This window comes from Arabidopsis thaliana, chromosome 5 (genome assembly GCF_000001735.4).
Source record: "Arabidopsis thaliana chromosome 5, partial sequence".
Taxonomy (NCBI): Eukaryota; Viridiplantae; Streptophyta; class Magnoliopsida; order Brassicales; family Brassicaceae; genus Arabidopsis; species Arabidopsis thaliana.
Genome location: NC_003076.8, coordinates 16,682,949 through 16,706,658, shown reverse-complemented (window position 1 = coordinate 16,706,658; position 23,710 = coordinate 16,682,949). Strand labels below are relative to the sequence as shown.

General features: G+C 39.9%; 4 protein-coding genes, 1 long non-coding RNA gene and 1 pseudogene across 10 annotated transcripts; 2 read left to right on the top strand and 4 right to left on the bottom strand.

Annotated features, from left to right (window-relative positions):
- Positions 1 to 766: 766 nt before the first annotated feature.
- On the bottom strand, positions 767 to 6,631 carry AT5G41755 (annotated as a pseudogene; the record flags this gene model as incomplete). Its single annotated transcript has 1 exon — positions 767 to 6,631.
- Positions 6,632 to 7,630: 999 nt separating this feature from the next.
- Positions 7,631 to 12,827, bottom strand: AT5G41750 (Disease resistance protein (TIR-NBS-LRR class) family). Of its 2 annotated transcripts, NM_180786.3 has the most exons (5): positions 12,143 to 12,827; positions 10,945 to 12,046; positions 10,558 to 10,854; positions 9,081 to 10,469; positions 7,716 to 8,459 (listed from the first exon to the last, which is right to left on the bottom strand). In NM_180786.3, the coding sequence occupies exons 1-4, from the start codon at positions 12,610 to 12,612 to the stop codon at positions 9,132 to 9,134; spliced, it is 3,207 nt and encodes a 1,068-aa protein (NP_851117.2). In that variant the 5' UTR covers positions 12,613 to 12,827; the 3' UTR covers positions 7,716 to 8,459; positions 9,081 to 9,131. The 2 variants fall into 2 exon arrangements, with proteins under 2 accessions (NP_198990.3, NP_851117.2); NM_123540.5 differs by having other exon boundaries at positions 7,631 to 10,469; positions 12,143 to 12,814.
- A 712-nt stretch (positions 12,828 to 13,539) lies between these two features.
- On the bottom strand, positions 13,540 to 18,033 carry AT5G41740 (Disease resistance protein (TIR-NBS-LRR class) family). 3 transcript variants are annotated; one of them, NM_001161285.1, is made up of 10 exons: positions 17,655 to 18,033; positions 17,494 to 17,615; positions 16,391 to 17,396; positions 16,204 to 16,290; positions 15,821 to 16,114; positions 14,432 to 15,737; positions 14,278 to 14,322; positions 14,168 to 14,189; positions 13,998 to 14,098; positions 13,540 to 13,901 (listed from the first exon to the last, which is right to left on the bottom strand). In NM_001161285.1, exons 1-10 carry the CDS (start codon positions 17,970 to 17,972, stop codon positions 13,858 to 13,860), a joined length of 3,345 nt encoding a protein of 1,114 aa, NP_001154757.1. In that variant the 5' UTR covers positions 17,973 to 18,033; the 3' UTR covers positions 13,540 to 13,857. The 3 variants fall into 3 exon arrangements, with proteins under 3 accessions (NP_001154757.1, NP_198989.2, NP_001331782.1); NM_123539.3 differs by lacking the exons at positions 13,998 to 14,098; positions 14,168 to 14,189; positions 14,278 to 14,322 and having other exon boundaries at positions 14,344 to 15,737; NM_001344414.1 differs by lacking the exons at positions 13,998 to 14,098; positions 14,168 to 14,189; positions 14,278 to 14,322 and having other exon boundaries at positions 14,344 to 15,737; positions 17,494 to 18,033.
- A 733-nt stretch (positions 18,034 to 18,766) lies between these two features.
- AT5G06185 lies at positions 18,767 to 19,140 on the bottom strand. Its single transcript, NR_142899.1, has one exon. It is a non-coding gene; the product is annotated as an other RNA (long non-coding RNA).
- On the top strand, positions 18,953 to 22,053 carry AT5G41730 (Protein kinase family protein). Of its 2 annotated transcripts, NM_001344413.1 has the most exons (3): positions 18,953 to 19,339; positions 19,430 to 21,452; positions 21,549 to 22,052. In NM_001344413.1, exons 2-3 carry the CDS (start codon positions 19,514 to 19,516, stop codon positions 21,743 to 21,745), a joined length of 2,136 nt encoding a protein of 711 aa, NP_001330018.1. In that variant the 5' UTR covers positions 18,953 to 19,339; positions 19,430 to 19,513; the 3' UTR covers positions 21,746 to 22,052. The 2 variants fall into 2 exon arrangements, with proteins under 2 accessions (NP_001330018.1, NP_198988.1); NM_123538.2 differs by lacking the exon at positions 18,953 to 19,339 and having other exon boundaries at positions 19,441 to 21,452; positions 21,549 to 22,053.
- Positions 22,054 to 22,716: 663 nt separating this feature from the next.
- Positions 22,717 to 23,494, top strand: AT5G41720 (F-box associated ubiquitination effector family protein). The gene has a single exon (NM_123537.3). The coding sequence runs from the start codon at positions 22,754 to 22,756 to the stop codon at positions 23,315 to 23,317; it is 564 nt and encodes a 187-aa protein (NP_198987.2). The 5' UTR covers positions 22,717 to 22,753; the 3' UTR covers positions 23,318 to 23,494.
- The last annotated feature ends 216 nt before the right edge of the window (positions 23,495 to 23,710 follow it).

Genomic DNA, 23,710 nt, shown 5'->3' with positions numbered 1-23,710 from the left:
TTCTACTTTCTTGTTTTAAGCCATCTTTTATGTATGTAGGCTTGTGGTTTTTTTTTTTATAAAGTTTCATAGTCTTTTGATCTCCATTGATGTAGTGGTTGCTGTTACTACTACTCCAGTTGAAAAATTTATTACAAAGTTGCAAGGGTTCTAAGGATACAAATAGATGTACTGACAGATCTGATGAGTTCACTGCAAGAACAATAGACGAATGTTAAAAACTACCGCAATAAATTTATCATACAAGACATTTTTTTTAAAAAAAAGAAGAGTTTGTATAGATTTTGTATACTCAAAGTCAATAATAATGTATCATTAGGATTTGAAAACAACTTCTTATAAATTTCATAAACTAATATTGTTTTAAACAGTAACTTATAAATGTGCTCAAACAGTAGGTGATGATGATTATAAACAGGCGATTTTCAAACCGGCAACGAGCAGCCACTGAACATACGGCTCATGTGTATTACGAGTCTCGTGATTAACCGAATCGTCTCCTCAAGTAATTTGCTCCGAAGAATGGCCTAGAAGAAAATCCAGTTGAATATTGATTTTTATGGTCACCCCTAGTGAGAAACATTATTGATATGTATTTTCTCTACATTCTTCTTATTAGCTGCTCTATCTTTTTCTTCTCTATTGAAGGGTACCACCTTCTTCGTAAATAACTAATAACTAAAAAGTAAAAAGTAAAAACATCAATCAATAATACAAGACTCATTCTTTTTTTTTTTGTCAAACCAATTGTATTCATTCAATAAACTTAACCGAATAACAGAGTTCCAGGGAAGAAACCCCCACTGTTACCAAAACTACAGAGAGAGAGTTTTGCTGCAGAATCAGCTATCACATTATCAATACGAGGAATAAAACGAAAGGATAGGGAGAGGAAACTAGTCTGAAGTGATCTAATTTCCTCAAGTAACCCAAAGACTTCATTGATTTGGGTATTGGAAGTCAGAGCATCGACTAAAGTCTTTGAGTCCGAACACAACACGAGCTCAGTTTTCTCTAACTGCAAGGCATGACACAAGGCCGACTTAATGGCCCAAGCTTCCGCCGCGAGGACTGAATGAACGCGGATGCATCCAGCTGAGTAAGGCCCCGACTCCGCTTCTAGATTTGTGGCTGTCTTGAAGATCCATCCGGAGCCAGCTAGCGACGTCTGTGCCTGCCACGCCGCATCTACACAGCAGATGAATCCCTGTGTAGAAAGAGGGGGAACTAATGAAGGAGATGACACTCCTCGATTTTCCGAACAAATAATTTGGGCTGATTGCCATGCCCGTGCATCCTGCACTGCTTTCGTGATTATCTCTATCGCAGAGTAATTGGTGTTATTAAAAATCAGATGGTTTCTTGCCTTCCAGATGTGCCAGCTGATCCACGCAAACAGACACGCTTTATGTAATCCTGACGGAGGAAGGTTGCGAGACCTCTTGAGTAGACTCAGAGCATCCGTGACTGAAGACCCCCAAGGGATATTTTCCATCTGAATAGGAGCCAAGTTCCAGACCTGCACCGCAAATTCACAATGAAATAGCATGTGTGTGGTTGACTCCAAAGCCCCACATCTATGACACTCTCCTTGAGGCGTAATATGCCTTCTCACTAGCTGCAGCCCCACTGGAAGAGCGTCTCTCGCCGCTTTCCACAGGAAGGTTTTTATTTTGGGCATAGTAGGCAGTTTCCAAAGTTGCCTTTGCCAATTGAAGCGCGTAAGAGCTGGTGGCACAAACTCCACCGAGGTCAGTCCATATCCTGAGCGTGAAGTATAACAACCGGATTTAACCGGTAACCAGACCAATTTGTCCTCTCCTCTGCAAGCTGGTCCAGGCAGTTGTGATATGAGGGGTTCATACCCAGGGAGAATCTGAGAGATACGTTCCCAGTCCCATTGCTTTGTAACCTGGTTAATCAGGTGGGACACTTTCAGTTCTTGATGTTCTCTAGCTGCAGGTCCAACAGGAGTCAGCGGTTTCGAGATGGATAGCCAGGGATCCTGCCAGAGGTTGACTTTATCTCCATTAACGATTAGCCATCCCAGCCCTTGTTTTAATATCGCTCTGCCTGCTATAATGCTACGCCAACCATGAGAAGGTCTAGAAGTAATCTTACACTCCATAAAGGAGGAGTCTCTGCAGTATTTGCTAGTCAACATGCGAGCTAACAAGGAATCCGGATTTTGGATGATGCGCCACCCCAGCTTGGCTAGCAGGGAGTCATTGCATCTCTCAATATCACGAAAGCCCAAACCCCCAGCATTTTTAGGCGTCGATAGCTTGGTCCAAGCCACCCAAGATGTTTTTCTTTTGTCAGGCTTATCATCCCACCAGAAACGTGTTAGCAGGGACTGAATTTTCTTACACAACGAGATGGGCAATTTAAAGCAGGTCATGGCATAGAGTGGCATCGAAGCCAACACCGCTTTAAGCATAACTTGTTTCCCAGCTGAGGAGAGGAAGCGAGTCGCCCAGCTGTGAGATTTCTGTCTGATCTTGTCGACAATTGCGCCAAAAACATCTCTTTTACTGCGTCCAAAATGCTCAGGGAGACCTAAGTATTTACCAGCCCCTCCCTCCTTTGTGATTTTTAAACTTCTCTTAGCTCTCCTCCTTACTCCGTTTGGGGTCTTGGATGAAAAGGTGATCGAAGACTTGTGGAAGTTAATGCTTTGCCCCGAGGCTTTGCCATATCTTAGCAGTATTTCAGCAAGTTTGGAACAACTCTTTGGATCCGACTTTATGAAAAACATCGTGTCATCGGCGAAGAGAAGATGGTTTATGCGTGGACCATTTTGAGATACACTGATGCCTGGGAGCTGGTTTAAGAGTTGGGCTCTTTTACACAACCCAGATAAGACCTCCGTGCACAGGATAAAGAGGTACGGCGATAAGGGATCTCCCTGTCGCAGCCCTCGGGTCGGAAAAACTTTGCCTTGAGGAGCACCATTCAGCAGGAATGAATACGAGACGGATGTGACACACTCGAGTACTCCATCCAAATCTCATGAAATCCAAAACGAATGAGAACTGCTTTGAGGAAGTCCCACTCTACTCTATCATACGCTTTGCTCATGTCGGTTTTAATCGCCATTGAGCCATATTTAGTAGCTGAGGAGAGTCGGAGATAATGTAAAATCTCATGAGTTATAAGGACATTGTCGGAGATAGCTCGACCGGGGACAAAAGCGGATTGGTTTTCGGATACCAGCTTTGGAAGGATCTGTTGCATTCGATTGGTAAGAATTTTAGCTACAATTTTGTAGAAAATATTGCACAAAGCAATAGGGCGGTAATCAGCCACTTTACGTGGTCCCAAACCTTTGGGAATAAGGCAGATATGGGTCTCATTCATACGTCGTGGGAAAGATCTAGTGCTAAAGAAAAGCTGAACCTCGCGGATCACCTCGGGTGCAATAATCTGCCAGTAAGAGTGGTAGAAGCCCGCTGTAAACCCATCGGGTCCTGGGGCTTTGGTTGCGTTAATATTAAACACTGCCACCTTAATCTCTTCAGCGTCTGGTATTCTAGTTAGCCTGACATTGTCTTCTTGGGAAACCATAGGTTCAATTGCCTCATTAACCACCCGAAAATCTCCATCTGATTCTGAGGTAAAGATTTGTTGGAAGTACTCCGAAATTATTTGGGATAGTTGGTGATCCTCATGTCTAGGCACTCCTGAAGAATCCTCTAATACAGTGATGCGGTTCTGGAATCTTCGGTTCCTTGTGATAGCATGGAAGTAACTTGAATTCCGATCACCACTATGCAACCACTGCACTCTGCTTCTCTGTTGCCAAAACTGTTCTTCAAGTTTGTACGCTTGTTCAAGTTTTACTGTGAGATCTCCTATGACTTCAGGGTCTGGAGGGTCCGAGGAGAGAGCCTCCTCCAAAGCCATTTGGTAATCTCTAATCGCGGAGGCTGAATTCAAATTCTGGAGTTTGGTCCATTTTATGATTTCTAGTCTGCAGCTGTTCATTTTAGAGAGAACTGAGGTCTCTCTTGTGTTACTCCAGGTATCCTGAATAAGTTTGTGGATATCCTTATTTTCCCGGAGTCTATTATCAAAGCGGAAGAGGCCTCGACGTTTAGCCCTGGATTCATCCACAAAAATCACTACAGGCCGGTGATCTGATCCTTCGAAACGCAGATACTCAGCTCGACCCGATGGGAAACTCTCCAACCAAGAATTATTTGCCATGGCTCGATCTAACCGTTGTCTAACCAAGCAGTCATACCTCATTCCTCGCCACGAAAATGGGTTACCTGAATGCTTAAGGTCCCAGAGACCATTTTGGGAGACAAAGCTACGAAAATTAATGAAGGAGTTTTGGGAACGGGGAGGACCACCTCTTTTTTCTGAGTTATCCAATAGCTCATTAAAGTCTCCAGCTAGCAGCCAAGCTTCCTCAGAGAAGCCTCTTAGGGAGGAGATTTGGTCCCATACAGCTCTTCTATTTTGTTGGACAGGATCTCCATAAACCAGAGTAAGAAAGAAGGACTTTGCCTTTACCTGAATTTTAACATCAATGAAATTTGGGGAGAATGACAAAATCTCAAGGTCGGTTTCGTGTTTCCAAAAAAGCGCCAATCCCCCGCTAAGTCCTGACGGAGGGACTGTGAAACTATGCGCATATCCCAGCCATTGGAACACCCGACCTACATACTCATCTTGGTTCTTAGTCTCCATAAGGAATAACACCTCCGGGAAGAAACTCCGGCGCATTTCGCGGAGTCTATGAACTGTCATGGAGCTCCCCAATCCTTGACAGTTCCAGGATGTTATCGCTAAGGAAGAGGATGTGGATTGCTTTGAAAATCCACTCCATTCTTTGTGATAGCAGGAATCATAACCGGGGGGGGGGGGGAGGAGAGCTATCCTGAATCTCAGGTAAGTTGTCTGTTCTCAGTCTTTTCTTAGGTGATTGCTTACCTCTTGTTCTGATGATTCCTTGTTTCTTTAGGCTTGCTCCCTTTAGAGGGCTGCGCGCACCTCTTGGCAGAGCTGAAGCTAGTGCTCTTTCTGCTGCAGTCTTCCTCTTTCTTGTGGTTTTATTGTCCGGCTTAGCAGTAGGGATAGTAACCGTAACAGTCTCCACTTGAGGGCCCAATCTTAGGGAAGTGTGGATTCTAGTTTCTTGCAGCTGAGAGTTTTGAGAAGTAGTGGGAAAGGACAGCCTAGCTTCCAGAGGTAAATGAGAGGTAGATCTCACCACCTTACTTGACTCACCTGGATCATTAGTGGTACCACCAAAGTGGTTGGTATCCTCGAGATACTGAATGGCGACCTCCTGTAAGCGATTGGAGTTAGAACTGACCGCCGCTACTCGCGGCTGAACCTCCGGAGAGGTGTTCTGAGCGATGCGTTCCAGAGCAGGACGACGACTCCTAGATGGGTATGAGGCTATTTCCTTCCCCTTTGAACTTAGTATTTTACCAGCAGAACCCGCTGGACGAGGAGAGGGAGAGGAGGGTTTACTCTGCACCGGAGTATGGGCTCCAGAAACTCCTGTTCTTGCAGGTGAAGGATCCTTAGAATAAGGTACTTTATGGTAAGGGGTATGCGAATAATGAGCCTGAGAGTGATAGTTATCAGAGTGAAAGGGTCTGGAACGAGAATGTCTGGCACTGTTATTAGGGGATCGATTATCCCTATGGTGGTAAGAGGGATAGCGAGAGTTCTGATTAGGTGAGAAGTCTTGGGGAGATCTTCTCTGTTTTCCATGTTCTCTCCCTCGGCCAGGTGAAAAGCGTCTGGTTTGGTGATGATGGGAATTACTCTCCCGATGGGTGACCACAGGAGACGGTCTGGGATTTGAATCTCTGATGAGGTTAGAGCTAGCGTGTCTGACCACTCCTCTTCTGAGATCAGACTTTTGTTTTTCAGCCTCCAGTTTGAGGAGAGTCTTTTGCTGATTTATTCCAAGAACCCTGAGTGGGTTGGCTGGTTTCCCTTTAAGCCTAGGGCAGTCGCTTTCTTCATGAAGGAGAGAGAAGCATGTAAAACAATGCTTCTCCAATTTCTCATATTCCAGTTCTACTGTGATGACCTCCCCCGCAGGCATCCGGATAGGCAACGTCATCTCTAGAGGTTCCAGCCCATTGACCTGGACACGGATCCTCCCATTTTCAGCATCGATACCAGCCTCACTTCCGGTGATTTGACCCAGTTCACTTCCAATAGTTCTGATGGTTTGGGGAGTCCATTGATGAACAGGTAGTCCATGAATCTTAACCCAAAAGGTGAGTAGTGCCGGAAAAAGATCTGAAGCAATAGGCTCCCAGCGCTGGAGAATCAGCATCCATCTCTTGTAGTGGTACGGGCCCTTCCTTAAGATTGACTGAAGGGCCTCTTCAGTCTCAAACTTGAAGAGGAAACGGTCCCTTCCTAGATCTCTGCCAGACACTACAGAGTCTAGATTCCAAAACTGAGGAAAATAGCTTACCACAGCTCTAGGTTTTTGAATCAGGGGATTTGTAACCCTACCAATGAGAGTAAACTTGTTTGCTTCAATTAGAGAGGAGTTGTCGCTCTCAGGAATTCTAACAGGAGAACGCCTAGCCGGTTTGTTAGTTCCAGTAACCCACTTCTCCTTCTCAGCTCTAGAGAACTTCTGCGACATTGTGACACTGAAGAGAGGTTCTATATCGGGGGTCGTTACGCGTCTATGAGTGGTACCTATCTGAGCAGGTAAACAAGAGACCAGTTACTACGTGACCTAAACAAAGCCAAAAACCAGTAGCACACTGGAGTTATAGAACCGAATGCATGTAAAAACTGCAGAAAAGCAGGAAGGAGAGCACTTAGGCTCCAAGAAGAATCTGAAGCTGAGGTTAGAGGGAGAACACCTCCATCCGGATCAGCACAAACTCAAGCAGTCCCAGCCGCATAACCTCGTTAAAGCAGAGGGAAAACAACATTTCCATCCAATAAGAACTCACCAACAGCAGGGGGTGTCCGGGGACGAGCCGACAAGAACTTCAGGAAAGAGTAACCGGAAGAAAGCTTCAAAACCACGGTCGGAGATGAGGGAGCCGGAGAAAGTTTCCGTTAATAGTTAAAAAAAGTGGTTAAGATCTGTTATTTTTGAAAACGTTAACTTCTCTGAGCAGCCTCGAGAAAAGTGCCCGAGAGAGTTTTCCGGAGTCTATCTTTTTGATTTTACAAGACTCATTCAAATGACCAGTTTAGGCTTGAACCAAGAGAAACTTTTATAGACCAGTCTCAGCCGCCAAATATTCTTGAAGCTCTCCAAACTCCATCAAGTCTCCATTAATGCAAGTTTAAGATCCAAGTTCAAGGCCAATTGAAGACTGTATAAAGTAATTCACTAAGGCCGATGGAAATAGGATTATGATTCTTAAGTAATTCACAAGATAAAAAAACGTTTCTTAGTACTTAAACAGCTAAGTAACTAGATCACAAGGTAACAAGACTTTTCTTAGTACTTAAACAGCTAATTAAGGCCAAATAGAAACAGGATTATGATTCTAAGATGCAATCAATCCGGAAAAAAATAGTAAAAGTATCATCAGTTCATGGTTTTCTCTAATGCTATCAACCTTCTTTCATAGGGTTTGCCATTTTATGCTCACAACAGAAGGCAATGCACCGAGTATCTGGAACTGATTGGACCATATGGTCTCTTTGTGTGTACTTAGTTTTGATCTCTGGAGAATCGTCGAAATTCCCTATCTCCTTTTTTTGAATGTAATGTTAAATTATATTCAAAAGTAAAAATATCTTTCTTACAACAAGTGCACCTTTAGATTGAAAACAGCTGAGAAAATTAAAGATCAACAGAGGTTAATTTGCAGTTGCAAACCACAGTTGTAGTCCCGTATCATATCTTCGATCGCCCATCTCTTTGATGGATGAAAGAGCATTGCGCATTTGCTTGTCGATCCACCGTATGAGTCTAGCTGCAGGGTTAGGGTCCTCACCATGCCTCCTTCCATTTCTCTCTCTCCAAAGTGTATAGACTGAAGCTTGTAAGATGTATCGAGCTAAGAATCTCTCTATCCGATTATGTTGCATTTAGAGATGTAGATAAGGCTGCTCCAATCCGTAGAGTATCTGGACTTGAAGATGTTCTTTGCTACGGCCGACCAAACTGCTGAGGAGTAAACACATGAGAAGAGCAGATGGTCCCTAGTCTCCAACATGTTATTACAGAACACACAATCCACCGATGTTCCATTTCTCAATTCTATCTCCTGTTGATAATTTGTTAAGGACAGCTAGCCAAACACAAAACGAGAATTTTGGAGTCGCATAAGGGAACCAAACAGCTTTGTGCCATGCAACTTTATTTGATCTGTTTCAAATATGATGCCACGTCTCCTTAGTAGAGAAACAGGGTCTATAGACGTCGTTTCTCCCCTGCCAAAGCACTATATCGATTTCCTCTGTTTTTTCTGCCTTTGCAGTCTCTATGGCATTAATGTTCCCTTACGTTAAACAGAAAGAATATAATGTTAAGCGTTGATAGATTGATTCACATAAGCTTCTAACGCTTACGTTAGATGGCTAAGGCAATCTACATTCTAACCAGAATCAATTCTAACATCACTCTGCAGACTCAGATAAAACCATCTCTTAAGATTGACCCCAAAGAATCGCAACGACTAAAGAACAAAGCAATATATCTTCTACAGCAATCCATACAACACATCAACAACCAAATCAACAACAGAGAGTAAGGAAACTGGTCTCTAGTGTATGCCAAATACTTATGCTCGTTAATGGGAAGACCTAAAGCAATAACAAGTTTACAAATGACGGGAATAAACTCGATTTCACTAATGGCTAATGTCCAGAATCAGTAATCATTAAGCTTTACCGATCAAATGCATAACTAATTTTTAATACATTACAGATATACTCAAGCGAAAAAGTATCCCTAATCATAAGTATCCTACGACCTAAGTTGCATGTTTTGTACTTCTTCGTCTACCCTTAAACTTCCCAAACTAAATCCAACAACCAAGGATGTTTTCATCTACATTTACAGAGCTTAACAGCTTCAGGCTCATATTCTCCATCTCCATCTGTTATTTAAGAGAGAGTACCTTATGAAGATGATTAAGGAGCTAAGAAAGTGCCAAAAACTGGTTTGGTCTTCATGAGACTCCATGAGAATTCATCTTCTTCACTTTAAGACCAAGCTCCCGAAGCCAACTCCTAAAACCAGTATGTTTACTGGTTTTGATGTTTTCATCTTGAAAGAACTTGAAACCTTCTGCTTGATAGTTTCCATCTCCATTTCCATCGGTGTGGTGATTGTTGTTGCCTCCAGTTTCAAAGTTGTCCACTTGGCTGCTGCTACTCTCAGTTTCAAAGCTGTCCAATTCCCTGCTACTGTCACCCTCAGCTCCCTCTGTCATGATCTGTACACCACACTCAATAATCTTGTCACCGATTTTAGTGTGGCTGAACTCAAATGTAATCTCGCTCATAGTCACATCCACTTCATGGTATTTGTTTCCTTGGGGAAACAAGTCACCATGAAATATAAACAGGTGTTCTGACCGAGAACGCAACAAAAAGTGATATGGAAGCTCGCAGCAATGAACTTCAACACCTCCTTTGGTTCTTAAACTACAACTTATATCATCAGTTTCGTAGCTCTCAACTGGCAAAATGAGAATGGAAGCCTTAAACCTTGAGGAAGCAGAGAGAGTACCAGGGGACAGAGGGATGGTTATGGATCTCCCTGTTGCTTTGTGAGTGAACTCTTCAGGGATCTTTTTACCTGGTAAGCATATGTATCTGTACACTGATTGTTGTATGATTCCTTTTCTTGCTTCTTCATCCAGATTCAAACAGTTGTTGAAACTGAGTGCCCTGATTGGGTTATGGAAAGAGAAGCATACTCTCTTGAGTGATACACAATCATTTGCATCTAGGTCCTGGAGGGAGGAGGGGAGACCCAGAATTGACTTGAGTTTTCTGCAGCTATTGACATTCAGCCAATCTAGACGAGTGAGACCTATGATGCTTTCTGGAATACTCTCTATATTACTTTTCCAAAGAACTAGCGAAGTTATACATGGTGGTACATGCAATCTCTTGAGGCTTCTGCTGCCAATGTAAAGGTGATCAAGACGAGACCAACATCCAACTGATGGAGGGACATCTTCTATCATTGTATCTCCGAGATTGAGTTTCTTGATGTTGCTGGAGATATCTGGAAAAGTTCTCAATTCCGAGCAACCAGTCATGTCGAGTCTCTCAAGAGATGCTAAGTTGATGTTGGTGGGAATAACTTTTAGCATAGAGCAGTTTTCAACATTCAGAATCTCCAGTTTGTGTAGATTCAAAATAGAAAAGGGAAGCTCCACCAAACTTTTGCAGAACTCAAGACTCAATATCTCGAGATTAGTGGCTTTCGAAAGATTTGGGATTTCTTTCAAACTATAGGAAAAACTCATATCTATGCTCTTGAGATTAGGAAGGGGCTGCATGTTAAACACAACAAATGAGAAAATATCATATTTATTTAAATTGAATCATTAGAAGCACAAGAAAGAATAACCAAATACCAACCTGGATTCCTCCCCAGAGCTTCTTGAGCTTGCTGCTTGGCATACGAATTTTGACGAGATGTTCCGGGTTGAATCTCTGAGGAAGACTTTTTCTTGGGTAATTTTGCCAATGTAGTAACCTAACAGGAGGTATATACTCCATATCTTCTGGTATTTGCAAAGTACCTTCACTATTGAAAGAGTCTCTATAGATTCTTAGGAATTGGAGATTACGCATTCCTTCAAAAGCCCCCTTACCTACCGAAACCTCTTCGATATTGGATGTATCAAATGATATACCTTTGACAGATTCAGTACCCTACAAAATATTCCCAAAGAAGACTGATGAGATTGTTATCACTAAAAATAGGCAATATCTAGAATTATATATGTACGAACTTAAACTTACTGTTCCTTTTGTTAGTACATCACGAATCTCTTCTGCCTCAATTAAAAATTGACGTTTCCCGGGCTCGTTAGGCCACTGTTCATGAACTATCCGTCTACCCAATTTTTGTAGTAGATAGTGGTGCATCACTACATGCCCATCGGTAGATATACGCACGAGAGATCTATCGGCTAGGATATTGAAACCATTTACAACATCCAACTTTCTGTCAGCTAGCAAGGCTGTCAAATAATCAACCTTTTCATTGTTGAAGAAGCATGCAATGTGAAGGAATAGAGATTGATCTTCCGTTGACAATCTGTCATATCCGATTCTTAATATGTTATCAATATTTTTATCAAGACTAGATTCGATCCTAGATAATAGACGTTCCCACTCGTTCTTGCTCTTCCGACGCAAAGATGCACCCACGACACAAAGGCCTAATGGAAGATTGCCGCAAAGCTCAGCTACTTTATTGGCAAGCTCTTCAAAACCATCTGGTATAGAGCTTTGTTTGAATGCAGAGAGACATAAGATCTCAAGAGCTTCTTCCTCGGATGGAAAATCCACATGGTAGATATCCTGAATCCTATGTGCCTTCAAAATATTCTTATCTTCTGTGGTAACGATGATCCGACTGCCAGAACCAAACCAAGAAGGATCTTCAGCCAATACCTCTAATTGCTCAAGATCATCTACATCGTCAAGAATGATGAGCACTTTTTGATCGTGTAGCCATTGTTTGATTGTGCCTAAATGATGTATCTTCATATTCTCTTGCTTCAAAATCTCAGACAGAAGTTGCTTTTGCAAGCTCAACTTGGAATAATGTTCAGCACCACCCTTAATACTTCCCTTGAGGTTCTCCATAAAACATTTAAACGGAAAAATACTAGAGATTTTGTTGAATAAAGTTCTAGCAATGGTAGTCTTACCAATCCCTGCAGGACCCCAAATTCCAATCATCTTGACTTCATCACTTTCCAGGCATAACAAAGAGTTCAATCTTTTCAAGTGAGCTTCCATCCCTACCATCCCCTCAAAATCCCTCGACGGTGTGAGATTCAGTTTGTCTGAAACATCTGTAACAATCTTTTGGATCATCTTTGCTTCATTATCCCTAACAAAAGCAAAACCAAATAGATCTGGTTGGTCTAAATTTACGAAAACAAATTGCTTGAGAAAAATAAAAAGCACTAAATTCATTGAGACATACCAATTAAGAGAGTGTTCCCCAGCAATGGTAGCGACATGTGCCAAAGCATTTCTCCATCGGATCTTCACCTCCTCATTTTTCCCTTGACAAGTCTTCTCAAAAGCTTCCCCGAACACTCCACTCTGTTTCTTAACATCTGACGGATCAACTTCGTAAAAAACAGTCATCACAATCTGCCCCAAAGCTTCTTTGCACTTCAAGATTTCCACAAGTTCATCTAAACACCAGCTGGAAGAAGCGTACTTCTTCGAGAGCACAACGATCGAGACTCTAGCTTCTCTAATCCCTTGTATGAGCTCAGGTCCGATCGTCTGGCCTCTGTCGATCTTCTGATCATTGAAAGTCGTGATACCTTTGCTTGCAAAGACACTGTGTAAATGACTGAGAAACCCTTTACGGACATCTGGACCGTGGAAGCTCGAAAAGACTTGGTATCTCTTGATGCAAGACAAAGAAGAAGACAAAGCCATGAGAGATCACAAATGCTTGAACTTGAAGAAAGTATTCTTAGACTGGTATTGAAGAAAGTATGATTTGAAAAGCAAGCTCCGATCCTTTGGATTATTTATTGAAGCAAAAACGCGTAAAATGAGAAGAGAAGTTTCGAAGAAATTGGAATGTAACTGGAACTGAAAAAATACGAAAAGGAGAAGAGAAATTTCGACGACTCTGTGTTTTGTTATAGTCGTCGAGGACCAATGACTATTTTCGTACATATTATTATTGAATATTTGGTTTGAAAAGGAGAATATTTGTATTAAGTTAATTAACAATAATATCGAATTGACCATTTGAACATCAAGAATGAAGAACCAAACTTTCTTTGCAAACGTTGAAATTTGATATTTACCTATTCGACAAGAAACTAAATTCTGCTTTTGGGAATGACAAGCTTCTAATTATGGATCACGATGCTTAATTTGATGTTTTGGATAAGCTATATACGGAACTGAAATTTCAAAGGAATTTGTCACTGTAGAGAAAAATACAAAAACAAAATGTTTCCCCCAAAAGTCGTTGAGACCCCATCCTTAAGGTTTGATTATTTGGGTAATCCGAATATTATTTCTTAAAGATTTGATGTTTATTATTGGTTTGGTTGGTTGCTGCTACTATTCTTGGTTTCATAGTAAAAGAGATGTTGAAGAAAGTTATTACAGAGTTACAATTGTTATGATTATAAGATCAATCAATCTGGCAAAAAGTAATTACTAAAAAGTAGAAAGTAAAAACACGAATCAATAATACAAGATTCATTCAAATGACCATTTTAGGAGGCTTGAACCAGGAGCAGCTTTTATAGACCAGTCTCAGCCGCCATATCACTCCCTGAATGTAAGTTCAAGGCCAATTGTAGACTGTATAAAGTAACTCACTAATGTAAGATTATGATTCTTAAGTAATTCACAAGGTAACAAGATTTTTCTTAGTATTTAAACAGCTAATTAACTAGATCACAAGGTAACAAGACTTTTCTTAGTACTTAAACAGCTAATTAAGGCCAATGGAAACAGGATTATGATTCTAAGATGCAATCAATCCGGAAAAATCATCAGTTCATGGGTGGACTGTGTGAGCTGCAATGCTCTGTTTTCTCTAATGCTATCAACCTTCTTTCATAGGGTTTGCCGTTTTATGCTCACAACAGAAGGCAATGCACCAAGTATCTGGAACTGATTGGACAATATGGTCTCTTTGTGTGGACTTAGATTTGATCACTGGAGAATCAGGTGCTGCGTCGAAATTCCCAATCTCCTACCTGAAACAGAAAGAATATAATGTTAAGCGTTGATAGCTTGATTCACATAAGCTTCTAACGTTTACGTTCTATGGCTAAGGCAATCTACATTCTAACCAGAATCAATTCTAACATCACTCTGCAAACTCAGATAAATCCATCTCTTAAGATTGTTCCCAAAGAATTCGCGACGACTAAAGAACAGAGCAATATATCTTCTACAGCAATCCACACAACACATCAACAACAGAAATTAAGGAAACTGGTCTCTAGTGTATGCCAAATACTTATGCTGGTTAATGGGAAGACCTACGACCTAAGTTGCATGTTTTGTACTTCTTCGTCTACCCTTAAACTTCCCAAACTAAATCCAACAACCAAGGATGTTTTCATCTACATTTACAGAGCTTAACAGCTTCAGGCTCATATTCTCCATCTCCATCTGTTATTTAAGAGAGAGTACCTTATGAAGATGATTAAGGAGCTAAGAAAGTGCCAAAAACTGGTTTGGTCTTCATGAGACTCCATGAGAATTCATCTTCTTCACTGACCAAGCTTCCGAAGCCAACTCATAAAACCAACGTTTGCTGGTTTTGATGTTTTCATCTTGAGAGAACTTGGAACCTTCTGCTTCATAGTTTCCATCTCCATTTCCATCTGTGTGGTGATTGTTGTTGCCTCCAAATTCAAATTTCCCAACAAATCTCCCAACTGGGCTGCTGCTACTCTCAGTTTCAAAACTTCCAATTCCCTGCTACTGTCACCCTCAGCTCCCTCTGTCATGATCTGTACACCACACTCAATAATCTTGTCACCGATTTTAGTGTGGCTGAACTCAAATGTAATCTCGCTCATAGTCACATCCACTTCATGGTATTTGTTTCCTTGGGGAAACAAGTCACCATGAAATATAAACAGGTGTTCTGACCGAACACGCAAAAAGTGATATGGAAGCTCGCAGCAATGAACTTCAACACCTCCTTTGGTTCTTATACTACAACTTATACCTTCAGTTTCGTAGCTCTCAACTGGCAAAATGAGAATGGAAGCCTTAAACCTTGAGGAAGCAGAGAGAGTACCAGGTGCCAGAGGGATGGTTATGGATTTGCCTGTTGCTTTGTGAGTGAACTCTTCAGGGATCTTTTTACATGGTAAGCATATGTACCTGGACACTGATCGTTGTATGATTCCTCTTTTTGCTTCTTCATCCAGTTTCAAACAGTTGTTGAAATCGAGTGTGTGCATTGGGTTATGGAAAGAGAAGCGTACTCTCTTGAGTGATACACAATCATTTGCATCTAGGACCTTGAGGGAGGAGGGGAGACCCAGAATTGACTTGAGTTTTCTGCAGCTATCGACATTCAGCCAATGTAGACGAGTGAGACCTATGACGCAATCTGTAATCCTCTCTATACCACTACCTCTCAGAGATAGCAAAGTTATACATGGTGGTACATGCATCAATCTCTTGAGGCTTCGGCTGCTAATGTGAAGTTGATCAAGACGAGACCAACATCCAACTGATGGAGGGACATCTTCTATCTTTATATTTCCGAAAATGAGTGTCTTGATGTTACTGGAGATATCTGGAAAAGTTCTCAATCGTGAGCAACCACTCACGTCGAGTCTCTCAAGAGATGCTAAGTTGATGTTGGTGGGAATAACTTGTAGCATAGAGCAGAATTTAACATCTAGAATCTCCAGTTTGTGTAGATTAGAAATAGAAGAGGGAAGCTCCACCAAACTTAAGCAGCTCTCAAGTGTCAATCTCTCGAGATTAGTGGCTTTCGAAAGATTTGGGATTTCTTTCAACCTATAGGATCGGTTCAGATTTATGATCTTGAGATTAGGAAGGGGCTGCATGTTAAACACAACAAATGAGAAATATCTTCTTTAGTTTGAATCATTAGAAGCACAAGAAAGAATAACCAAATACCAACCTCGATTCCTCCCCAGAGCAGCTCGAGATTGCTGCGTGGCATATGGAGTTCCACGAGACGTTCCGGCTTGAATCTCCGAGGAAGACTTTTTCTTGGATAGCGATCCCAATATAGTAACCTAAGACGAGGTATATAATCCATATCTTCTGGTATTTGCAAAGTAACTTCACCACCTAACAACCTATAGATTCTTAGGAAACGGAGATTTCGCATTCCTTCAAAAGCATCCTTACTTACAGAAACCTCTCCGATATTGGATGTATCAAATGATATACCAATGACTGATCCAGTACCCTACAATATATTTCCAAAGAAGACTGATGAAATTTTTATCACTAAAATAGGCAATATCTAGAATTATATATGTAAGAACTTAAACTTACTGTTTCATTTGTCAGTACATCACGAATCTCTTCTGGCTCAATTATAAATTCACGTTTCCCGGGCTCCTTAGACTGTTCAAGAACTATCTGTCTACCCAATTGTTGTAGTAGATGGTGCATCTCTATTCGGCCGTAGGGAAGTATGCATGAGAAATTTATCTGCTAGGGTCTTAAAACTATTTCCAACATCCAAGTTACTATCAGAAAGCACAGATATCCCATCATCATAGGTAGATATACGCACGAGAGATCTATCGGCTAGGGTATTGAAACCATTTCCAACATCCAAGTTACTGTCAGCTAACAAGGCTGTCACATTATCAACCTTTGCATAGTTGAAGAAGCATGCAATGTGAAGGAATAGAGATTTATCATTCGTCAACAATCTGTCATATCCGATTCGTAATATGTCATCGATATCCCTATCAAGACTAGATTCGATCCTAGATAATAGACGTTCCCACTCTTGATTGCCCTCCCCACGCAAAGATGCACCCACGACACAAAGGCCTAATGGAAGGTTGCTGCAAAGCTTAGCTACTTTATTGGCAAGCTCTTCAAAACCATCTGGTATAGAGCTTTGTTTGAATGCAGAGAGACATAAGATCTCAAGAGCGTCTTTCTTCGATGGAAAATCCACACGGTAGATATTGTGAATCCCATGTGCCTTCAAAATCTTCTTATCTTCTGTGGTACCGATGATTCGGCTTCCAGAACCAAACCAAGAGATTTCTTTAGCCAATACCTCTAATTGCTTTAGATCATCTACATCGTCAAGAATGATGAGCACTCTTTGATCGTGTAGCCTTTCTCGTATTGCGCCTAAATGATGTATCTTCATATTCTCTTCCTTAAAAATCTTAGACAGAAGTTGCTTTTGCAACCTCAACTTGGAATCATGGTCAGCAACACCCTTAATACTTCCCTTGAGGTTCCCCATAAAACATTTATGTTGAAAACTGCTAGAGAGTCTGTCGTCGAATAAAGCTCTAGCAATGGTAGTCTTACCAATTCCCGCTGGACCCCAAATTCCAATCATCTTGACTTCATCACTTTCCAGGCATAACAAAGAGTTCAATCTTTTCAAGTGAGCTTCCATCCCTACCATCCCCTCAAAATCCCTCGACGGTGTGAGATTCAGTTTGTCTGAAACATCTGTAGCAATCTTTTGGATCATCTTTGCTTCATTATCCCTAACAAAAGCAAAACCAAATAGATTTGGTTGGTCTAAATTTACAAAAACAAATAGCTTGAGAAAAATAAAAAGCATTAAAATTCATCGAGACATACCAATTAAGAGAGTGTTCCCCAGCAATGGTAGCGACATGTGCCAAAGCATTTCTCCATCGGATCTTCACCTCCTCATTTTTCCCTTGACAAGTCTTCTCAAAAGCTTTCCCGAACACTCCACTCTGTTTCTTAACATCTGACGGATCAACTTAAAAAAAAACCGTCATCACAATCTGCCCCAAAGCTTCTTTGCACTTCAAGATTTCCACAAGTTCATCTAAACACCAGCTGGAAGAAGCGTAATTCTTCGAGAGCACAACGATCGAGACTCTAGCTTCTTTAATCCCTTGTATGAGCTCAGGTCCGATCGTCTGGCCTCTCTCGATATTCTGATCATTGAAAGTCGTGATACCTTTGCTTGCAAAGAGACTGTGTAAATGACTGAGAAACCCTTTACGGACATCTGGACCGTGGAAGCGCGAAAAGACATGGTGTCTCCTTATGTGAGACGAAGAAGATGAAGAAGAAGAAGAAGCCATGAGAGATCACAAATGCTTGCACGTGAAGAAAGTATTTTTAGAATGATATTGAAGAAAGCATGATTGGAAAAGCAAGCTCCGATCCTTCGGTTTATTTATTGAAGCAAAAACGCGTAAAAGGAGAAGAGAAATTTCGAAGAAAAGTTTGGACGACTCTGTGTTTCGTTATAGTCGTCGAGGACCAAAGGCTAGTTTCGTACAGATTGTCATTTTCCAGTGAAATGAGGTCAGAGTTGAAAGTAGCATACTCAAGTTGGAAGAAGACGACGAATTATGTGGGGATTCTGTTCTCAACCACATTTTTGTACTTTACTTTCTTTTAAATCCAATAACAATTATATCGAAATGACCATGTGAACATCAAGAACCAAACTTTCTTTGCAAAGTTTGCAAACGTTGAAATTTGATATTTGACTTATTCAACAAGAAACTAAACTCTGCTTTTGGTAATGATGATGTTGGATGTTTAATTTAGGTTTATCCCTGCCAATTTCTTTTTGTTGTTGTTTGTTAAAGCCATCTTTTGAATTATGGAGTTTAATTAGCGTGTTGCTTATTTTTCAAGACCTTAACAGCTTCTGTTTCATAGTCTTTACTGCTACTACACTAAAAGAGAAGTTATCACAGAAATAACGAATTTGACAACTGAAATTGAGCTCGTAACTTTATAAACGGGCCGAGCCTGAGAACTCGTTTTCCGTTTACTGGTTGGTTAGGTTATTCAACTTTTTTGGACCTTTTTGACAAAAAGAAAGTTCGCAACAAATTCGTTCAAAGCAGTAATTTATCTTGACGCGTCACTAAAATTTTGATCATCCCACCTTATTACACATTTAATAATTAGTGCTGAGGAAATCTCCAGATACGTGGATATTTTGACAACGTGAAGGCCATAACATAAATACTATATGGTTAAATAAACAAATACTATTAAAAAATGTAATATACAACGAAAGTCGCGGGAACAGTACACATCATATATGGGACTCCAAGTAACTCGGACATGTTTTCAACGATCAAAATACACCAAAACCAAAATCAACATTTTACAAAAAGAAACAAACAAATATTAGAGATTTTCTTAGCAACCAAGAAGAAGACAAAAACAGGGGAAAATAGACAACTCTGTTTTGTTTTGTTTTCTTCTTCTGAATTCCTCTGCTGCTTTCAATTTCTCTTTTGAATCTCTTGTATTGATCGGTGAGAGACATTCTACATAACCAATTTTTCAACGGTTGATTTTCTTTTTATTAAGTTTTTCAATTTGAGATAGTGTTTAGGAGATTTGCTCTGTTTTGCTTCGGGTATGATATGCTTTTGTATGCTCGATTCATCGATCCTTAAATCATAAAGGATCTTCATTTCAGGTTTGACCTCAAAACCCTAATGTTGCTTCTTCTTGATCTATATACATCTTAATGTTCTTTGGTCTCATTTTGATTGTTTTTGTTTTCCAGCATTCATAAATCTCAAGTCTTGTGGAACAATTATTTGCGTTGGTTTTATTGAAAGAAAGAGATTTAAGGATTTTTTAAACACTGATGGAGCAATTCAGACAAATCGGAGAAGTTCTTGGAAGTCTAAATGCACTAATGGTATTACAAGATGATATCTTGATCAACCAAAGACAATGTTGTTTGTTGTTAGAACTCTTCAGCTTAGCTTTCAACACGGTCGCAGAAGAGATCAGACAGAATCTAAAGCTTGAAGAGAAGCATACTAAATGGAGAGCTCTTGAACAACCTTTAAGGGAGCTTTATAGAGTTTTTAAAGAAGGAGAGTTATATGTTAAGCATTGTATGGATAATAGTGATTGGTGGGGTAAAGTAATCAATCTTCATCAGAACAAAGATTGTGTTGAGTTTCATATACACAACTTGTTCTGTTATTTCTCTGCGGTTGTTGAAGCCATCGAGGCTGCTGGTGAGATTTCGGGTCTTGACCCTTCTGAGATGGAGAGAAGGAGAGTTGTGTTTTCAAGAAAGTATGATAGAGAGTGGAATGATCCTAAGATGTTTCAATGGAGGTTTGGGAAACAGTATTTGCTCTCGAGAGATATTTGCAGCCGGTTTGAGCATTCTTGGAGAGAAGATAGATGGAATCTAGTGGAGGCATTGCAAGAGAAGAGGAAATCGGATAGCGATGATATTGGTAAAACCGAGAAGCGTTTAGCTGATTTGCTGTTGAAGAAGTTAACCGGTTTGGAGCAGTTTAACGGTAAACTGTTTCCTAGTTCGATACTTCTTGGTTCAAAGGATTACCAGGTGAAGAAACGGTTAGATGCAGATGGACAATACAAGGAGATTCAATGGTTAGGTGATAGTTTTGCACTAAGGCACTTTTTCAGCGATCTTGAGCCGCTAAGTTCTGAAATCTCGTCTCTTTTAGCGCTTTGTCATTCGAATATACTTCAGTACCTTTGTGGATTCTATGATGAAGAAAGGAAAGAATGTTTTTTGGTTATGGAGTTGATGCACAAAGATTTGCAGAGCTACATGAAGGAGAATTGTGGACCAAGAAGAAGATATTTGTTCTCGATCCCTGTGGTGATTGATATCATGTTGCAAATTGCAAGGGGGATGGAGTATCTTCATGGAAATGATATCTTCCATGGAGATTTAAACCCAATGAACATTCATCTGAAAGAGAGGAGTCACACCGAAGGTTACTTCCATGCGAAGATTTGTGGATTCGGTTTATCTTCAGTCGTTAAAGCGCAGTCTTCCTCGAAACCAGGCACTCCTGATCCTGTAATATGGTATGCACCTGAAGTTCTAGCAGAGATGGAACAAGACCTGAATGGTAAAACTCCGAAATCTAAGTTGACGCATAAAGCTGATGTGTATAGCTTTGCAATGGTGTGTTTTGAGCTTATAACAGGTAAAGTTCCATTTGAAGATAGTCATCTTCAAGGTGAACCAATGACTATCAATATTAGAATGGGAGAGAGACCTCTTTTCCCTTTCCCTTCACCAAAATACCTCGTTAGTCTGATCAAACGATGTTGGCACTCAGAACCGAGTCAGCGTCCTAACTTCTCTTCGATATGTCGGATACTACGCTACATCAAGAAGTTCCTAGTTGTGAATCCAGATCATGGTCATCCTCAAATGCAAACTCCACTTGTTGATTGTTGGGACTTAGAAGCAAGGTTCTTGAGAAAGTTTCCAGGTGATGCAGGGTCTCACACCGCGTCAGTGAATCAAATACCGTTCCAACTATACTCATACCGGGTTTTGGAAAAAGAGAAGATGAATCCAAACTCAAAAGAAAGCTCAGAGACTAGTGAATCTGAAAGCGTTTCAGTGGTTGAAGATCCACCTAATGCCATGATTACAAGAGATACAAAGTCATTGTGTCTTGATACAATATCTGAATACTCAGATACAAGATCAGTCTACTCGGAAGCTCCCATGAAAAAGGTCTCAGCTCTAAAGAAAAGCGGCGAAATGGCAAAGCTCAGAAGAAGTCCAAGCTTAGGTTAGTTTCTTCACCATTATCTCTACATTGACAGAGTTTGAGTTGATAGATCATCAAAAAGACAACTATCTTTATGTTAATATATTATCAATGCAGGTTCAGAAAAGTTGAGATCGGCAGGAACTTCAACGGTAAAAGCAAGATCATCGCCAAAAGTATCACCACTGAGTCCATTTGGAAGAAGCATTAAAGCAAGGAAGGATAATCGATTGCCTTTGAGTCCAATGAGTCCTTTAACCCCTGGAATACGTAGACAACAGACTGGTCATGCTTCAGACTCTGAGCTTACTTAGCTTTTCATCAAAAACCAGACAAGAAGAAGAAGATCCATGAAAAAACAGAGTGCTTAGCTTTTGGTCAGTATTCAAAGCAGAGTTCATAGTTTCAGACATGAAAAAAAACACCTAAAAAAAAACAATGAGGTAGAGATCTTTGCATACATTTTTGTGGTTAATTTTAGAAGCTTCTCTTGGGATTTTTTCTTCAAGAGTATGGTTTATTTGTTCTTGTTTCTTTTTTGTAGCTTCTGAGTAATTTTTTGGAGTTCGGATTGTAAAAGTTTATTTTTGTACAAAGACAGAAATGTATCAGCTTTTTGCAAGAGATTAAAATTCATTTATTCTATTTTATTTTGCTTCTTTAAAATATTTACAGCACTGAATGTTTGTAGTTTTTAGGATAGTTTTTGAAAAGTCATCATTATCCATTCATCATTTTTTTTAAAGGTTTCTCTAGTCTTTGATTTTAGTAGCAATTTTTTTAAGAAAATGTAAAAAACCTATTATTTGGATGTTTTCCCTTAAAAATTTCCTTTTTTATTATAGACTTTTCTTTTCCATTTACTAACGGAATACTATAAAATTTCACCAATCTATACTGTTAATTGTTGTAAAATTAAATAATAATAAATCAAAATTTGATATATGTGCATCAGAATTTCAAAAAACAAAAATGATCAGATACCTATAAATATTTCATGATTTTTAATTTTAATTAAAAGATAATCAGTTTTTAATTAATGTTTAGATATTCATTTTGCTTACTCTAGATAAAAAGTAAAATTATAACCGAAAATCTATGCACATTATCATTCAATTTTTTTGTCAAAAAAGATATACATTAACAAAAACCAAAACTAGAAGAAGACCATTAAAACTGCTGTTTCCTTTTCCTTGGCAAATTAGTTGACTATTTTTCTATAAGTAAGGGAATAGTCATCAATTTTTCAGATACTATAAGCTCTTTTTTTTTCTTTAATCCGAACGAACCGAAATAATCCTCTCTTTCACTTTTCTCTGGCGATGATGATGAATTCTCCGTTGGATTACGATGTGTTGCTAGAGATCATGTCTTATTGTCCTGCAACGGAGATGGCAAAATTCCGTCTACTAAGCAAAGAATGCAACAAACGAAGTTATGAGATGAGTTTTATCAATCGTCATCTCCATAGAACCAACTCTTTCCTCGGCTATATATTTTATTACAAAGATAACAAGTGGTTTAGGAATCACTCATGTTTTGTCTCCGGCGTCGATGAGAAAGATAAAAACCGAATCAATCTTGCCTTTCTTCCTCCCCTTTGTAATGTATCCATCGAAGCTTGTGATACACATCATGGGATTTTGCTCTGTGTCGATGTTGTGTTTAAAGGTAGGCAAAAGATACCAGATTACATCGTCTGCAAACCGGCTACAAAACAGTACCGGATCATACCAAACCCAAAGACCAGGTTTGGCACTGTCGCAACCGGTTTAATGGTGATTTCGTCGAACCCGTTTCGGTATAAGATCATTAGGGTTTCTGATACATGGGCAAGAGTGGGTAGGGATGGTGTCTATAATCTACGAGAGAGTTTGTTTGAATAAAGATGACGTTGAAGGAAAAGATAGGAGCGAGGAAGGAAGAAGAGATGGGACTATATAGAGGAGAAGAAGGAATATCATGAAGAGAATTGAAGATGATTCTTATGCAAGTATTTGTTATTGTTATCATATTGTTATTTAGCTCTCTTTTTTTCATATCCCCAACTCTCTAAAAGATATATTATTGTGGTTTAAGTTTAAGTTTAACTAAGCACATTTTTATTCAAGTTTAAAAAAAAAGATTCTACAACAAAAACCAAAACCAAATACATCTAAAAGAACTCATTGATGAAAACTTACTGCTATTAGAAACCTAAGACCACCATTATCGGTGGTATCTTAACCAAATCTTAAGCTAAGATTTGTGAAGAAAAAGCTTAAATATAAGCCTAAAAG

What these genes read in the sequence shown, in the direction of transcription:
- AT5G41750 (NM_180786.3), bottom strand. Translation starts at nt 12,612, where the DNA reads ATGGCTTTGTCTTCTTCTTTGTCTTGCATCAAGAGATACCAAGTCTTT. An exon ending in ATGTACTAACAAAAGGAACA is followed by an intron (nt 10,855 to 10,944) that starts GTAAGTTTAAGT and finishes AATATTTTGTAG; the next exon opens with GGTACTGAATCTGTCAAAGG. An exon ending in AGCTCTGGGGAGGAATCCAG is followed by an intron (nt 10,470 to 10,557) that starts GTTGGTATTTGG and finishes TTTAACATGCAG; the next exon opens with CCCCTTCCTAATCTCAAGAG.
- AT5G41740 (NM_001161285.1), bottom strand. Translation starts at nt 17,972, where the DNA reads ATGGCTTCTTCTTCTTCTTCATCTTCTTCGTCTCACATAAGGAGACAC. An exon ending in GGGGAACACTCTCTTAATTG is followed by an intron (nt 17,397 to 17,493) that starts GTATGTCTCGAT and finishes TGCTTTTGTTAG; the next exon opens with GGATAATGAAGCAAAGATGA. An exon ending in CTTCCCATTAACCAGCATAA is followed by an intron (nt 14,099 to 14,167) that starts GTATTTGGCATA and finishes GGATTGCTGTAG; the next exon opens with AAGATATATTGCTCTGTTCT.
- AT5G41730 (NM_123538.2), top strand. Translation starts at nt 19,514, where the DNA reads ATGGAGCAATTCAGACAAATCGGAGAAGTTCTTGGAAGTCTAAATGCA. An exon ending in CAGAAGAAGTCCAAGCTTAG is followed by an intron (nt 21,453 to 21,548) that starts GTTAGTTTCTTC and finishes TTATCAATGCAG; the next exon opens with GTTCAGAAAAGTTGAGATCG.
- AT5G41720 (NM_123537.3), top strand. Translation starts at nt 22,754, where the DNA reads ATGATGATGAATTCTCCGTTGGATTACGATGTGTTGCTAGAGATCATG.